At 46.7% G+C, this 16,983-nt stretch overlaps 1 protein-coding gene across 1 annotated transcript; it reads left to right on the forward strand.

Moving 5' to 3' along the window:
- Window positions 1-405: 405 nt before the first annotated feature.
- Window positions 406-15,568, forward strand: LOC309447045 (myosin heavy chain, skeletal muscle, adult-like). Its single transcript, XM_082067305.1, has 38 exons — window positions 406-651; window positions 738-881; window positions 974-1,130; window positions 1,944-1,971; window positions 2,069-2,177; window positions 2,271-2,363; window positions 2,494-2,557; window positions 2,649-2,747; window positions 2,849-2,952; window positions 3,033-3,171; window positions 3,603-3,721; window positions 4,476-4,625; window positions 5,419-5,589; window positions 6,155-6,461; window positions 6,561-6,634; window positions 6,893-6,980; window positions 7,074-7,191; window positions 7,329-7,452; window positions 7,539-7,675; window positions 7,796-8,051; window positions 9,066-9,308; window positions 9,528-9,704; window positions 9,790-9,935; window positions 10,024-10,114; window positions 10,203-10,592; window positions 10,742-10,868; window positions 11,035-11,153; window positions 11,595-11,791; window positions 12,091-12,274; window positions 12,361-12,526; window positions 12,698-12,822; window positions 12,958-13,266; window positions 13,367-13,570; window positions 13,840-13,965; window positions 14,061-14,231; window positions 14,318-14,422; window positions 14,566-14,661; window positions 15,273-15,568. The coding sequence occupies exons 1-38, from the start codon at window positions 445-447 to the stop codon at window positions 15,426-15,428; spliced, it is 5,820 nt and encodes a 1,939-aa protein (XP_081923431.1). The 5' UTR covers window positions 406-444; the 3' UTR covers window positions 15,429-15,568.
- The last annotated feature ends 1,415 nt before the right edge of the window (window positions 15,569-16,983 follow it).

Below are 16,983 nucleotides of genomic sequence, written 5' to 3' on the forward strand. Positions count from 1 at the left end.
AATTTTTTGACCGAAGAAAGAGTAGGAATCTAAAGCATCTGCCAAACAGACTCTATAAAAGTGTGTCTGCAGTGCTCTGCCCTGTCTCCTAGAAAAGCTTCAAGGTAAGTGTGCAGGGTGTAGTGATTTATTGAAATTACTCATCCCCCTTTATTGTATATTATGCAGTGTATTCTTATCTCTGAAATTGGATTCTAAATAAGTTTTTCCATCTGCTTTCAAGGCATTTCTATATTTTATACACATACAAATTTTGTTGTTGTTGTTGTATTTATGATTTGTACAGTGTCACAAAATAAATAACAGCAGTTTATAGAAAGTTATTTTTAATTTTGAATCATTAGAAAAGGTCTCCTTGCAAACAAAGTACATTACGATTGCTGATGCTATGTATCTTTTCTCCCAGAGTCTTGTCTGCTGACGTGTCTTCAATAAAGTGCAGACATGAGTTCTGCAGATGCTGAGATGGCTGCCTTTGGGGAGGCAGCTCCTTACCTCCGAAAGTCAGAAAAGGAGAGAATCGAGGCCCAGAACAAGCCTTTTGATGCCAAGTCATCTGTCTTTGTGGTGCATCCCAAGGAATCCTTTGTGAAAGGGACAATCCAGAGTAGGGAATCAGGGAAGGTCACTGTCCAGACTGAAGGTGGAGAGGTGAGGAAAATGCAAGGCTTGAGAACACAATTTAATTCCCACTCTGGGCTCTTAGCTGACACATATCAGTTTCTCTTTCTTGACAGACTCTGACCGTGAAGGAAGATCAAATCTTCTCCATGAACCCTCCCAAGTACGATAAAGTGGAGGACATGGCCATGATGACCCATCTCCACGAACCCGCTGTGCTGTACAACCTCAAAGAGCGTTATGCAGCCTGGATGATCTATGTAAGTACCAGCAGCAGTCTTCCTTTGGGGAGCTGGGAGAACTGCTCTGCCAGGCTCAGGGGAAGGCAACGTGCTGTGTCCCTTCCTCGCAGACCTACTCGGGTCTCTTCTGCGTCACCGTCAACCCCTACAAGTGGCTGCCGGTGTACAACCCGGAGGTGGTGTTGGCCTACAGAGGCAAGAAGCGCAGTGAGGCCCCTCCACACATCTTCTCCATCTCTGACAACGCCTATCAGTTCATGCTGACTGGTGAGTGGTTTGGTTTTCTTTAAAATTATTTAGCTGTGAACACTTGCAGAGTGAGAGAAAAAAAAACTTTGAATTGCAAAATAGTTCAGCTATATAGTGTTGGGAGGGTGGATGTTCTCTGATTGCTGGAAAAATTCTCTTTACTGGACACTATAATTGAGATCATGTTTCTAACAATCAATGTCAGAATTTACTGAGCAGGATGTTTGGGAGCATATGGTTTATCACTGAATACACTGTCAGATTTCCCTTCACAGAAATTTGGATAAACTTCAAATTTTCTGTTTTCTTCCTAGTTGAGACAATTGTTCTTTGAATGATTTGCTTTGCAAGGCTGAAAGTAACTAGGATGGAGTTCTGAAAATAAGATTTGATGTAAAGGGAAGGGAGATTCAATATTGAAGCCAAGGCTTCCTGTGGTGGTTTTATGAAAACTGAGGAAGCAGTCTTAGACATTAGAGTGAAACCTGCTTGTATAATTGATACTTCCTCCTCCACCTCAGAAACCATTCTTCTTTTTCATTCATTAATATAGATGAAAGCAATAAGAAGAAATATAGTGAAAACTTTTAACGTGATTAAGCGAGAGGTATATTTTCCTTTGTTTAAATACATCTTGTTTCCTCGTTTCTCCCTAATTAGTGTATTTTATAGTGTAGTATTCAGAGCAGTAAGAAGAGAATACTATGAAAATTGAACAATAACACACTGTTGTTTGGGTATTGTGTCTTATGGCAGTATTTCTGTAAGTCATCTTTTATCCAGGCTATTTAGAATACATATTTATAATATCTTTGTTTCCGCCTCTCACAGATCGCGAGAACCAGTCGATCCTGATCACGTACGTACACTCCCTGCTGGGTCCCCGCGGGGCTGCCCGGTGCCAGGGGATCTCCTGCCTGACCACACGCTCTCTGCTTCTCTCTTTGCTTTGACAGCGGAGAATCCGGTGCAGGGAAGACTGTGAACACCAAGCGTGTCATCCAGTACTTTGCAACAATTGCAGCCAGTGGGGAGAAGAAGAAGGAAGAGCCCGGCAAAATGCAGGTAAATTAATAGATGCTGGCTTGAATCAAAGCTTTTGTCTGTTCCTGACATGATTTCTGGAAAGGATAACCAGCAATATCTATCATCCCGCAGGGAACGCTTGAGGATCAAATCATCAGCGCCAACCCACTGCTGGAGGCCTTTGGAAACGCCAAGACCGTGAGGAACGACAACTCCTCACGCTTTGTAAGTTGTTGCTTTGGACAAAATCTCTCCCTCTCTTTCCAAGACAAGTGATGGCCCTGGCAGTATCCCACATAAAGGAGATGTCAGAAGAGCCCATCCAGGCTGAAATGCTGCTGCTTCTCCTTAACAGGGCAAATTCATCAGAATCCACTTTGGAGCCACAGGCAAACTGGCTTCTGCAGACATTGAAACTTGTAAGAGACTCTCCTGGCCTGATCCCATTCCTCCCCAAATTCCCACCTCCATGTGCATTCCTGTGCCTGACTCTTCTGCCTTCCTTGCCAGATCTGCTGGAGAAGTCCAGAGTCACTTTCCAGCTCCCTGCAGAAAGAAGCTACCACATCTTCTATCAGATCATGTCCAACAAGAAGCCGGAGCTAATTGGTAGGAAGGATCATGATGACTTTTTGAGGATGATTGCTGAGCAACAGTTCACCCTATTACCTGCTTGGCAAAACCTGTGTCTTGCCTCTTCCTGCTTTTAGACATGCTCCTTGTTACCACCAACCCTTTTGATTTCCACTATGTGAGTCAAGGGGAGGTCACTGTTCCCAGCATTGATGACCAGGAGGAACTGATGGCTACAGATGTAAGTACTTGAAAGAAATATTTTTGCTGTGATTGTTCAGGATTTTAGGCAATGTTCTTACTTGATTGTTTTGACTGCAGAGTGCCATTGACATCCTGGGCTTCACCGCTGATGAAAAGACTGCCATCTACAAGCTGACAGGGGCCGTTATGCACTACGGGAATCTGAAGTTCAAGCAGAAACAACGAGAGGAGCAGGCAGAGCCTGATGGCACAGAAGGTACCAGCAGAATGAGCAATGGACTTGTTCAAAGAACTTCTCTGCTTGTGGAGATGATATGTTAACCTCTAAAGAGAGGCCTTTGTTGGCCTGAGTTGCCACATACAATGCTGAGGAAAAGCACCTTTGTTCACTGTCTGTCTAATTGCAGAGGTGCTTCCCTGCTTGTGGGAAATACCATAATTTTTCCGATGAATACTCCTCAAATACACACAGCCTGATAGGGCGAGCTTCAACACAGGATCTCTCTCCAAACACCTGCTTTCCAAGAAGGCCATCATTAGATTCCTGATTGCTTTCCAGACCTTCTGTTTGAGAGCAGACCAGTGCTTTTCCATTTCTAGAACATGAATGGGAGGGCTGTCCACACTGACCAAATTCTAGACATTATCCAAAAATAAATGTTTCTCTCTCTTTCCCCCCCTCTCTAGTGGCTGACAAGGCTGCCTACCTGATGGGCCTGAACTCAGCTGAATTGCTCAAAGCCCTGTGTTACCCCCGAGTCAAAGTTGGGAATGAATATGTGACCAAAGGTCAAACAGTATCACAGGTAAAATCTGAAGGCTGAAAATCCTTGGCTTGAACGAGCTCTTCACAGAGTCACAGAGTGATTGGGTTTGGAAGGGGCCTCTGTAGATCCCCCAGTCCAACACCCCTGCTAACGCAGAGTCACCAGAGCAGATCACACAGGTCGGTCCAGGTAGGTTTGAATGTCTCCAGAGAAGGAGACTCCACACCTGCTCTGGGCAGCCTGTACCTGTGCTCTGACACCACCAAAGGAAAGAAGTTTCTCCTCATACTCAGATGTAACCTCCTGTGTTTCAGTCTGCTCCTGTAGCCCCTTATGCTATCGTTGGGCACCACAAAAAAGAGTCTGGTCCCATCATCTTGACACCCACCCTGGAGATATTTGTAAGCATTGATGAGATGCCCTCTCGGTCATATTTTCTGCAGGCTGAACAGACACAGCTCTTTCAGCTTTTCCTCCTAAGAAAGATGTTCCAGTTCCCTGACCATCTTTGTAGCCCTGCACTGGACTCTCTCATTGTACCTCAGTTGTGGCCTCATGAGGGCAGAGTACAGGGAGAGGACAGTCTCCCTCAATCTGCTCTCCACACTGTTCCTAATGAACCCCAGGATGCCATTTGCCTACATGGCTACAGAGCACATTGCTGGCTCACGGTCAAAATTCTGCCACGAGGACTTCAAGGAACTTCTCTGCAAAGCCACTTTTCCAACAGGTCTGCTGGAGCATTCTTCTTTGACTCTGGGATGTAACTGCAGTCCTTTCTTTTCTGCTTTAGGTGAACAATGCAGTAGGTGCCCTGGCAAAAGCTGTCTTTGAGAAGATGTTCTTGTGGATGGTTATTCGCATCAACCAACAGCTGGATACCAAGCAGCCCAGACAGTACTTCATTGGTGTCCTGGACATTGCTGGCTTTGAAATCTTTGATGTAAGGAACAAGCACTTGGCACCATGGTCAAGGGAGGGCAAGGGAGGGGTCATGAGGATTACAAAACACACTTCTTTTTAAGAAGATTCAGAGTTTTATCCTCCTCATCTGCAGATTTCTAGAACCTCTCCCTCTTCTCTGTCGCAGTAGTACCCTCAAATGGCCTTACTAACAAACACCTGGATTCTAACATTGTCAACAGGTAGAAAAAGCTCTGCTTTCTGACAAATGGTCTCAAAGGTCTCCGAGCTTGTAAATGTCTTAGGCTTAGCAAACAAAGAGACAGGTCTAGGACTAAGGCTCAGAGGGACCTGGGCCAAAGGTGTGGATGCTCTTGGGAGAGCCAAGGGCAGTGCTATGGGAAAGTTCACAGCATGTTTCCTGTGTTGTGACTGGAGTCATGATGTTAGGACTTCAGTGGCACAGCAGAGAAACCCCTGGCCTGTTGATCCGAGGGACATTCTCAGGTGGGTCACTGAGAAGGTTTCCACTCTCCCGAAGGTCAGACATGGGACACCTACACAATGCTGCAGCTAAGGTTACTGATGGGTCTGCTTTTGAGTAACACAGTAAAAAAAGAAGTGTTACAATATCTTGATTTCACAAGTGATAATAATAAAATCCTTTATGGACAGCACATTTTAGAATAGAAGTCCTGCTAAGGAAACAGATGCTGTTACAGTATGGTTAGGAGTGTTGTTTCAGCTGGGGAAGATCAACCAGCACCAGGAGAACACTAGCAAACACCTGTGGTGTTTGCCACACCTTGACAACCTCTCCTTGCTTTGGGCAGTTCAACAGCTTTGAGCAGCTGTGCATCAACTTCACCAATGAGAAACTGCAACAGTTCTTCAACCACCACATGTTCGTGCTGGAGCAGGAGGAGTACAAGAAGGAGGGAATTGAATGGGAGTTCATTGACTTTGGGATGGACCTGGCTGCCTGCATTGAGCTCATTGAGAAGGTACCTTTTCCTTACAAGTGTGCAATGTATTTTGGAGTTTGGTGATGTTTCTGAGCTAGATTCAGCTCAGAAAGAACTCACAGTCAGACAGTCAATGCCAGTTAAACAAAACATTTTGCACTGAAATTAGTTTCAGTCTGGCAAAGAGGAATGAGGAAATGCAAATCTGTGTCATTATCCTTCATTGCCTGCTCTTCAAGCATGGGAAATATAGCCTGGACTTGCACCAACACACTTCTTTAAAACAAACTGGAGTCAGTCTCCTTTCCTTTTTCCTCTGAAGCTTCAAATCAGAACTCCACACACAAATTTAGGAAATAAATATCCTCCAGTTCTCCTCCCAATTCTAATCTGGATGAGACAGACATTCTTTAAGTTCCATAAGATGCTGCAGGAAGGTAAGAAAAGGCAGAAATAAGCTACCTAACTTTGTATAACTCCTGATAAACATAGGGCCTTATGCAGGCTGAGATGCTTCCAGCAGCACACTGCTACCTTTGATGTTCATAGCACGTGCTTCCAATCATTAGCATCTTTCTCTACCACTTCTTGTGGTACTTTCCAGCCCATGGGCATCTTCTCCATCCTGGAAGAGGAGTGCATGTTCCCCAAGGCAACTGACACCTCTTTCAAGAACAAGCTCTATGACCAACATCTGGGCAAGTCCAACAACTTCCAGAAGCCCAAACCTGCCAAAGGCAAGGCTGAGGCTCACTTCTCCCTGGTGCACTACGCTGGCACGGTGGACTACAACATCACTGGCTGGCTGGAGAAGAACAAGGACCCTCTGAACGAAACTGTCATTGGGTTGTACCAGAAATCATCCTTGAAGACATTGGCCTTACTCTTTGCGAACTATGGTGGGGAAGCAGGTAAGCTCTGTAAAATCCATTTCCGTGCATTTGTATTGTACAAAGTGGAATCTCAAAGACAATGTTAGAAGCATCTGGTCATTTTCTTCAATTTTGCAGAGGCTGGTGGTGGTGGCAAGAAGGGTGGCAAGAAGAAGGGTTCATCCTTCCAGACTGTCTCAGCCCTTTTCCGGGTAAGGGAAAATTCACAACCTCATAATTAAAAATATCTACAAAATAGAAAAGGAATTGAGTAGAACTGCTGTGAGAAGACAGATCTGTAATTCCCTGAGTAGACTCTCATTCATATTTATTGAAGAAAGTCTACACCAAAATATGCATGCATTTCTGATAATTCAAGACAATGAATGATCCAGTTTTTAAATGCACATCCTATCTAAGCATGCACTGTTTACATGCTAGAATCTAAACTTCATCTCATACTCTCACAGGAAAATTTAAACAAGCTGATGACAAATCTGCGCAGCACTCACCCCCATTTTGTACGATGCATCATCCCAAATGAAACAAAAACACCAGGTAAGCAGATTCAATAGGAGGAAAAAAAAGTCCCAGAAGCTCTTCTGGTGAGTATCAAACAATGGAGAAGTCACTAATGGTGGTATTTTTTAGGTGCCATGGAACACGAGCTGGTGCTGCATCAGCTGCGGTGCAATGGCGTGCTGGAAGGAATCCGAATTTGCAGGAAAGGATTCCCCAGCAGAGTCCTGTATGCTGACTTCAAGCAAAGGTAAAAGTGCTTTCACTGTCCCTAACACATGACGTGACTGAGTCAGACAGTCAGCTGTTGCTGAGGAGGCTGTGAGGCTCTGCCTCAGTGCAGGTTTCAGTAACGTGGATTTCTCCATGCTCTGCTTTCTCCTACAGATACAGAGTGCTTAATGCAAGTGCTATTCCAGAAGGTCAGTTCATGGACAGCAAGAAGGCTTCAGAGAAGCTTCTTGGGTCCATTGATGTGGACCACACCCAGTACAGATTTGGTCACACTAAGGTAGAAACAAGTCTTGTGTTCCATCACTGTGTACCTGTGTTACGCACTACCTGAGACTGATGTGTGACAATGTTCCCTTTCTCAAGGTGTTCTTCAAAGCTGGGCTGATAGGTCTGCTGGAGGAGATGAGAGACGAGAAACTAGCAGAGATTATGACCATGATACAAGCCAGGTGCAGGGGCTACCTGATGAGAGTGGAGTATCGGAAAATGGTGGAGAGGAGGTAGACAATTCTCACTCACATATCATGTTCTCATACTACTTGGCTAATTGAGTCTAAATTCACTGCCAGCACAGTATGCAATAGCCATGTGACTTTTACTTCATGTGAATTTTTCTTCAGGGACTCAATCTTCTGTATCCAGTACAATGTTCGTGCATTCATGAATGTGAAGCACTGGCCCTGGATGAAGTTGTTCTTCAAGATCAAGCCCTTGCTGAAGAGCGCAGAATCGGAGAAGGAAATGGCCAATATGAAGGAAGAATTTGAGAAAACCAAGGAAGAACTTGCAAAGTCAGAGGCAAAGAGGAAGGAGCTGGAGGAGAAAATGGTGGCCCTACTGCAGGAAAAAAATGACCTGCAGCTCCAAGTGCAGGCGGTGAGTATCACTGTTCATTTTTCCCTGGGAAAGTAATGTCACACAGCCAGAACGCTTCTCAGCCTGAGCAGGGACTCACAGGAGTCTGAATAATGTGTAGTAGAAAACGTTCTAAATCGCACACTCTAACACTGCGTAAACAGGCACTGGCAGGGGCATGGTGAGTCTCGTGGCTGCCCCACACGAGACCCGGCATTCCTGCTGCCTGAAAAAAGAGCCACGTAACACCGGGCAACAAGTAACCCACAGCAGAGAGCTCTGAACTGAAGGGAAATATCTCCACCTACTTAACATTCATCACCATGTATCTGTCTAACAGAGTCAAGGCAAAGCTCAGAAGGATACACTATTTACAGCTACACTAGGGAAGCCAGGATTACTTTCAGAAACATGGATACTTCCCATTCAAACTCAATTAGGAAAAGGCAGTTTCTTCACACCAAATGAAGTGATCAACTAGTTAGCACTGTAAATGCTCAGCATGGGCTGGAAAGAAGGCACAGAGGTGACTGATAGCAAAGGCAAAGACACTGCTGGTCTTTCAGCAATTTCAATGCATGTAGAAAGGTTATAAATATGTAAATTTCTTTCTCGAATAAATTATTCTCCAAAGTTGCAAAAGCCTTCATTTCCCAAATCTTATAAGGTTCTCAATGAGACAATTAAAAAGCTACTAAGTACTTTTCCTGTCAGGAAAAAGGACTCCAAGCCTTTGTTCCTGCTGAAACTAGTAATTGAAGTGACCACTCTTGTGTTGTGCTGTGTTTGTGAGTGCATGAGATATCTCATAGCTACACTCTCTGTGAGACAATTTGAAGAGACACAAAAAATTTGGAATCAATGTTGATAGCAGATAAACAGGTTTCCCAATAGACACGTGGCAAGATCTCCCAGTTTCTGGAGTGGAAGGCCACGGTCGGTCCTGTATGAACGCGTGCCTACTCAGGGATAAAAAAGACAGAGCAGAGAAACTTCAAAACATTACAACCCCTAAAATCTGTGTCTCTCCACCAGGAAGCAGATAGTTTGGCTGATGCTGAGGAAAGATGTGACCAGCTCATCAAAACCAAAATCCAGCTGGAAGCCAAAATTAAGGAGGTGACTGAAAGGGCCGAGGATGAGGAAGAAATTAATGCTGAGCTGACAGCCAAGAAGAGGAAACTGGAGGATGAATGTTCAGAGTTGAAGAAAGATATTGATGATCTCGAGTTAACTTTGGCCAAAGTGGAGAAGGAAAAACATGCCACTGAAAACAAGGTACACACACGGGGAGTCCAATAAAGGATGAGGGGACAGATGCTTCCCATGTCAGCCTGGTACCCTCAAAACAAAGTGAGGTTTGGAGCATCAGAGTGGTGAAGCTAGGCAGTCCAAATAAAAAACAAGCTCCTGGTTAAGGACTGCAAAGTGAAAAGATCACTGTATCAGCATTCAAGTCATCTACACAGACTTTCAGCACTTTCTTAAAATCAACAGGTGAAAAACCTGACAGAGGAGATGGCAGCCCTGGACGAGACCATTGCTAAGCTGACAAAAGAGAAGAAAGCCCTCCAAGAGGCCCATCAGCAGACACTGGATGACCTGCAAGTAGAAGAGGACAAAGTCAACACGCTGACCAAAGCCAAGACCAAGCTGGAGCAGCAAGTGGATGATGTGAGCACACGGCCATCCAGCAAGAACAGGACAGGTATGGAGTTAGACCTGACTGGTCATGAGCTGAGGGTCTCGTTCTTTTTAGCTGGAAGGCTCCCTGGAGCAAGAGAAGAAACTGCGCATGGACCTTGAGAGAGCTAAGAGGAAACTGGAAGGAGACCTGAAGCTGGCCCAAGACACCATAATGGACTTGGAAAATGATAAGCAGCAGCTGGATGAAAAACTGAAGAAGTAAGTCTGGCTGTGGGACACCGGAGTGCTGGGCTGGTTGTGCTTGCCTTTTTTCCCTGATCTCTAACATGTTTTGATTTGCCCACAGGAAAGACTTTGAAATCAGCCAGATCCAGAGCAAAATTGAGGATGAGCAAGCAATGGGCATGCAATTACAGAAGAAGATCAAGGAGCTTCAGGCAAGTCTCTGTTCATTCCTTTCTGAACTTTGGAAAGACATCAGGTAGGAGGAAGGACTGGGTGTGAAGGGTCCCTAATGTTCCACAGGCCCGTATTGAGGAACTGGAGGAGGAAATTGAGGCCGAGCGAACCTCTCGGGCAAAAGCCGAGAAGCATCGTGCTGACCTCTCCAGGGAGCTGGAGGAGATCAGCGAGCGCCTGGAAGAAGCAGGAGGGGCTACGGCAGCTCAGATTGAGATGAACAAGAAGCGTGAGGCAGAGTTTCAGAAGATGCGTCGTGACCTGGAAGAGGCCACGCTGCAGCACGAAGCCACGGCTGCCGCCCTGCGCAAGAAGCACGCGGACAGCACAGCTGAGCTTGGGGAGCAGATCGACAACCTGCAGCGAGTGAAGCAGAAGCTGGAGAAGGAGAAGAGCGAGCTGAAGATGGAGATTGATGACTTGGCCAGTAACATGGAGTCTGTCTCCAAGGCCAAGGTATGGAACTGGAGCAGAGAATGTTCATGGGGCCAAGGTCTGGCCCATAACCTACATCTACCAGCCACATTCTCATTAAAAATATCCCTGCTGTTAGAATAATGAGTGCAGGTGTCGATCTCCTTTTTTTCCTTGTGGTTTCTACCTAGGCAAATCTGGAGAAGATGTGCCGCACTCTGGAAGACCAGCTGAGTGAGATTAAAACAAAGGAGGAACAGAATCAGCGCATGATCAACGACCTCAATACTCAAAGAGCTCGTCTGCAGACAGAATCAGGTGAGATATCCTCATTCCTGAGGTAGAATTGAGCAACCTGCACTGCAGGGTTCAGTGTGACAAGTGGTAAAACCTCTCCAGGCCACTCCTGATCAAATGCATTTACAGGCAGAAACTGTCACAGTATTACTAGTCTAGTTGCCTTTCTTCAATTTCCTCTTCCCAGGTGAATTTTCACGCCAGGTGGAGGAAAAGGATGCTCTGATTTCTCAGCTGTCCAGGGGCAAGCAAGGCTTTACCCAACAGATTGAGGAACTCAAGAGACATCTAGAAGAAGAAATAAAGGTCTGCAAGCACCCTGCTGTACACAGTCTACATCTCCCCTAAAAGTATCTGGAGAATCATGTCTGATCCAGACTGGTTCAATATTCTTTACCCAGACATGTGTAGTACTGAAGTAATGAACATACGCCAACTCATAGGCTACTGAGGAAGGGAAGTGTCATGAGTTTGATGGTGGAAGTAGTCATTAAAAAGGCTTTCGTGAGAATCTGTCGATGCTCTCTAAAGCTGGATACAGAAACATATGTAGTAACACTAGACGACTGTTCCCAGAGCCACTGTCACTAAGACATGTGATCCGCCAGCACACATGGATAATGGCTCCAGTAGCTCCCAGCTTTGCATTTGCTTAATTTGAGTTTCATTCGTAATTTCTTGATAGTGTCACTGTCAAGCATCATCTCAAGACAAGTATCCAGGTTACCAATCCCCATGTTCCCACAGGCCAAGAACGCCCTGGCCCACGCCCTGCAGTCTGCTCGCCACGACTGTGACTTGCTCCGGGAACAATATGAGGAGGAGCAGGAAGCCAAGGGGGAGCTGCAGCGTGCGCTGTCCAAGGCCAACAGCGAAGTGGCCCAGTGGAGAACCAAATACGAGACTGACGCTATTCAGCGCACGGAGGAGCTGGAGGAGGCCAAGTATGTGGGAAGTGGGATGTTGAATGGCTGGAGAAGACTGAGGCTGTCAAGGGAAATCGGAGTCTCTAAGTTTGGGTTAGGACAGTGGTGGGACCAAGGCAGGAATAGATCATCTTTTTTGTGTAAGGAGAGAGGGGAAGGGAGAGGAAAAGCATGTTGTGGAAAAAGGGAAGATTGGAAACAGAAATGGAGCCCTTGAACTAGACCAGCTAGGACAGGCCAGATACTCAGAAGGTGTCAGGACACAGATGTGGTAGACCCCTAAGCTCTAACCTGGAGCTGTGCTGATCTCCTGCCAGGAAGAAGCTGGCACAGCGCCTGCAAGATGCAGAGGAACATGTTGAAGCTGTGAATGCTAAATGTGCTTCCCTGGAAAAGACAAAGCAGAGGCTGCAGAATGAAGTGGAGGACCTGATGATTGATGTGGAGCGAACAAATGCTGCCTGCGCAGCTCTGGATAAGAAGCAGAAGAACTTTGACAAGGTCTTTTGGGCTCCAGACGTGGGGTTCCTGGGCAGAGCATCCCCTCCTGATGGCCACATCCAAACTCACACCTGGTTTCTCTTCAGATCCTGGCAGAATGGAAGCAGAAGTACGAGGAGACACAGGCTGAGCTGGAAGCCTCCCAGAAAGAGGCTCGATCTCTCAGCACGGAGCTCTTTAAGATGAAGAATGCCTATGAGGAGTCCTTGGACCACCTGGAAACACTGAAGCGGGAGAACAAGAACTTGCAGCGTAAGTGCCCGGCCCTCTGCTCCTGGCAGGGCTTTCTCCTGTCCAGCACTACGCACCGCTGCACATGGGTCGTTGCCTGCAGGTGGGCAGGGATGTCTGTCACCTTGGTGTGACAGGGCCCTTCCCGTTGTGCTCTGTGCCTGACCATGCCATTGGTGTTTGTTCCCACAGAGGAGATTTCCGACCTCACGGAGCAGATTGCAGAGGGAGGAAAGGCGATTCATGAGCTGGAGAAAGTCAAGAAGCAGGTTGAGCAGGAGAAATCTGAACTCCAAGCCTCCCTGGAGGAAGCTGAGGTACATAGGGTGCTGAGAGAAGGTGTCCAGATGGAAAGTGTGGGAGTAGTTATCTGCAGAGCTCAAGTACTGCTCAAGTGATGACTTGGGAAGCAAGCAATGCTTTAACTCACTGTTCGTGGTGACTTTGTCCAGGCCTCCCTGGAACATGAAGAGGGGAAGATCCTGCGCCTCCAGCTTGAGCTGAACCAGGTGAAGTCGGAGATTGACAGGAAGATAGCAGAGAAAGATGAGGAGATTGACCAGCTGAAGAGAAACCACCTCAGAATTGTGGAGTCCATGCAGGGCACCCTGGATGCTGAGATCAGGAGCAGGAATGAAGCCCTGCGGCTGAAGAAGAAGATGGAGGGAGACCTGAATGAAATGGAGATCCAGCTGAGCCATGCCAACCGCGTGGCTGCAGAGGCACAAAAGAACCTGAGAAACACCCAGGGAGTGCTCAAGGTTTGTTCAGCAAAGCTAGTGAATGACAGAAGACATCCCTAATAGTTTTGGCACCCAAGAACACAGTGGCACCCTGCAATTTCTCTTGTCTCTTTCTCAGGATACCCAGATACACTTGGATGATGCTATCAGGACACAGGAGGACCTGAAGGAGCAGGTGGCCATGGTGGAGCGCAGAGCAAACCTGTTGCAGGCTGAAGTTGAGGAGCTACGGGCAGCTCTGGAGCAGACGGAGCGTTCGAGGAAACTGGCGGAGCAGGAGCTTCTGGATGCCACGGAACGTGTGCAGCTCCTCCATACCCAGGTCAGGCACTCAACTGGTAATTAATCCCCTCAAAAAAGTATAACAAAGAGTGAGATTGCTATGCACCTTGTAAGTGATTACTATATGAACACTTGATAAGACATGTGATGTTATGGCCAGTCTAGGCAGCCACCCATATCTGCTTTGGTGCTGTAGCTCTAAAGAGAACTCTTGCATTAAAGACTTTCATAACCCTTACACACACTTTTAGCTCTTCAAGTGGAGGCATTAGGTCTAACAGTAGAAACCACATGTTTCCTGTTACACAGAACACCAGCTTGATCAACACCAAGAAGAAGCTGGAAACAGACATTACCCACATTCAGAGTGAAATGGAGGATACGATCCAGGAAGCCCGCAACGCTGAAGAGAAAGCCAAGAAGGCCATCACAGATGTGAGTCGGGGTCTCCTTTCATTGCTGATGCTGGATGTGTTCTCCTTCAAACGGTGTCCAGCCCCCAAATGGACTTGACCCTTTGCTCTCATCAGGCAGCCATGATGGCAGAAGAGCTGAAGAAGGAGCAGGACACCAGCGCCCACCTGGAGAGGATGAAGAAGAACCTGGACCAGACGGTGAAGGACCTGCAGCACCGTCTGGACGAGGCTGAGCAGTTGGCCCTGAAGGGAGGCAAGAAGCAAATCCAGAAGCTGGAGGCCAGAGTGCGTAGGGCTGCTATTTGTACATGAGTGAACATGTCACATAAGCAGCCATCAGGGAAGCTCCAAGGATGGGCTTGTCCTTGCAGGTGCGGGAGCTGGAAGGGGAGGTTGATGCTGAGCAGAAGCGCAGCGCTGAAGCCGTGAAGGGTGTGCGCAAGTACGAGAGGAGGGTGAAGGAGCTGACCTACCAGGTAAGGCAGGAGGTCTCTTTGAACTGACAGAGTCTTCTCACTGCAAGCCAAATTTTTCACGTCCCCTCCCCAAGGAGAATTGATAACTTTGAGTGGTGGGAAGCAAATAATCCATTCTCTCTCTTGTTTGTCATCTGCCTTAGTCGGAGGAAGACCGTAAGAATGTTCTCAGGCTCCAGGATCTGGTGGACAAACTTCAAATGAAGGTGAAATCCTACAAGAGACAAGCTGAGGAGGCTGTAAGTATTTCTGGGAGAATGGGTGAGAGCCACCTTCCATCAGGACAGCTCTCCCATTGAGATGAGTATGAACACAAGGAGAGAAGCATGAGAGAAACGATCCAGACGCAATAGTTTGGTCACACCATTTCACTATGGTGTCAAGGGGCTTGCTGAGTTCTGGGCACCCTGTGATCATGGATGAGGTGGGGAAGTTCTGCATCCTGTTTTATACAGGAGGTCAGAATAAACAAACCCAGGGGCCACATCCGCTGACTGTGAAATTCACCATCTTTGTTCTCAAACAACAGAATGCTTCAGGTTGTCAACCTAATAAAGTGCACTGATAGTTGGGCAGCAAATAGTGGCAGAATAAAGACCCAAATGACACACCAAAGTGATGAATTAGCTCCTCAGGAGTGACAAAGTACTGGTGAAGCTTGTCCTAGTGGGGTCTTGAAAAAGGGAGGAGGAGAAGGTCTGTGTGAGTCTTACATGCAAGCAGCAGTTGGTGGGGAATGGAGCTCTGGGCCTTTCCCTTGAGAAGTCCCACCGCCATGTGGGGCTGAGCTGCAGCAGGAGTGAAAGCCCTGCCCTGGGCTCCTCATCAACAACTCCCTCTCCCCACACAGGAGGAACTGTCCAATGTCAACCTCTCCAAGTTCCGCAAGATCCAGCACGAGCTGGAGGAAGCCGAGGAGCGGGCTGACATTGCAGAGTCGCAGGTCAACAAGCTCCGAGTGAAGAGCCGGGAGTTTCATGGCAAGAAGATAGAAGAGGAAGAGTAAGGATGTCATGAGGCACTGAAGTGACCTGAGGGATGCACAAAATGTGCACCTCTTAGTCACTTTCTTCTGTAATTAGTCATTGTAATTCTGTCAATGTCTAGACAATAAAGACTGTAGATTCCTTTGCATAGGCACCATGAGCACCAGTATTCGTTAGTTTTTATTTTACTGGTTAGGTCTATGTCATAATGAGCTTTTGGGCATGGCTATGGTTTACTACCTTTGTCTGCCAACGTCATGCTACTGCTGTTTGCCACCTAATTCACCATGAAGAATTTCACCTCCCTTTCAACTAAAACTGGAGAAGAGTAGTGACATATCTGTGACAATGCCTTTAATACACGTAGAGTAGATCAGTTGTCCACAAAAGCTGAGTCTCTGGCACACTGCCCTCTGAAACAAAACCCTGCTTGGCAGAATCTTTCTTTCCTGATGAGAAAGCCCAACTGTTCAATGCTGTTCAGCGTCTCAACCAGGAGCCTTCCCACCAGCCTGTGGCAAGGGAGCTCAGAGCAGACAGCAAGCAGAAGAGAGGCAGCTGCAGTAGCCCATCAGTGGAAGGCAAACACAGTTGTGGTCATTGGTAGCTGGCTTTTCCAGTCTAGCCTGCTGGTTTTCCATTCAATGTGCAGAAAAAGCAACAAGGAACCTGGGCAGACAAATTCCAGCTTGAATCTGGGCCTGAGCAGAGCTTCACATGAACTGACAATGACGACTTGAGAGGTGGGGTAAAAAGCCATCAGATTCAGTCTCAATCATCGCCTGTCGGGGCAGTGCTCAAAGGGCTTGAGCTCCCTGTCACAGCCGTGGCTTCTGAATTCCCAGTGAGCACCAGACCAACCCCCCATGCATAACGCCTCTTGGGATAGAGCTGGTATGGGGAGTTGAGGACAGGTGGTTTGTATCCTTCCAAAGGAAGTATTCCATTGAAGTCAAGTCAGCCTTACAGGTGAATCACCACAGAAACCTTCAAAAGGGTAGATGAGCATGTGGACAGGGGGATCCATTTGGTTTGGGATTTCCAAGTCAACTGGCATTTCAAAACCTTTCAGCCAGGTATCTCTACAAAGGCTATTATAGAAGTGATGGAGCCATGCAACAAGAAGGAAGCTTCTCTCTCAGATAAATAATCCTCAAAGTCACAGCATGAAGGAGAAAAGGTATTTGTGCTAGGGCCTGTGTTGTTCAAGTCATTGATAAAGCAAGCTGAAGAGATGTAGAAGACGATGGAAAACAATTTTTCCCAACAAAATAATGCTATTCCAGGCAGTAAGGACAAGGATTGGTGCCTAAGAAATGCAGAAGGCTTTCACGACACTGAGTAAGGAGTGTCATTAAATAGCATGAAGAAGTCAGTACAGTTAAAACCACAAAATTATATGTGTGGGGAAATATAATACAGTGTCACATATAAAAAGATGGCCTCTGAATTGACCATTGGAGCAAGGTGGAGCAAGGTCTTCCAGATGTGCTGCATGTGTGAAAATATCCACTCATTTATCAGCATTTGTAGCAAAAGAGAAAATAAAAAGAGACAAACCGAATGTGCAAGGAA

The sequence above is a fragment of the Streptopelia decaocto genome (genome assembly GCF_964273445.1).
Source record: "Streptopelia decaocto genome assembly, chromosome: 16".
In the NCBI taxonomy this organism is placed as follows: domain Eukaryota; kingdom Metazoa; phylum Chordata; class Aves; order Columbiformes; family Columbidae; genus Streptopelia; species Streptopelia decaocto.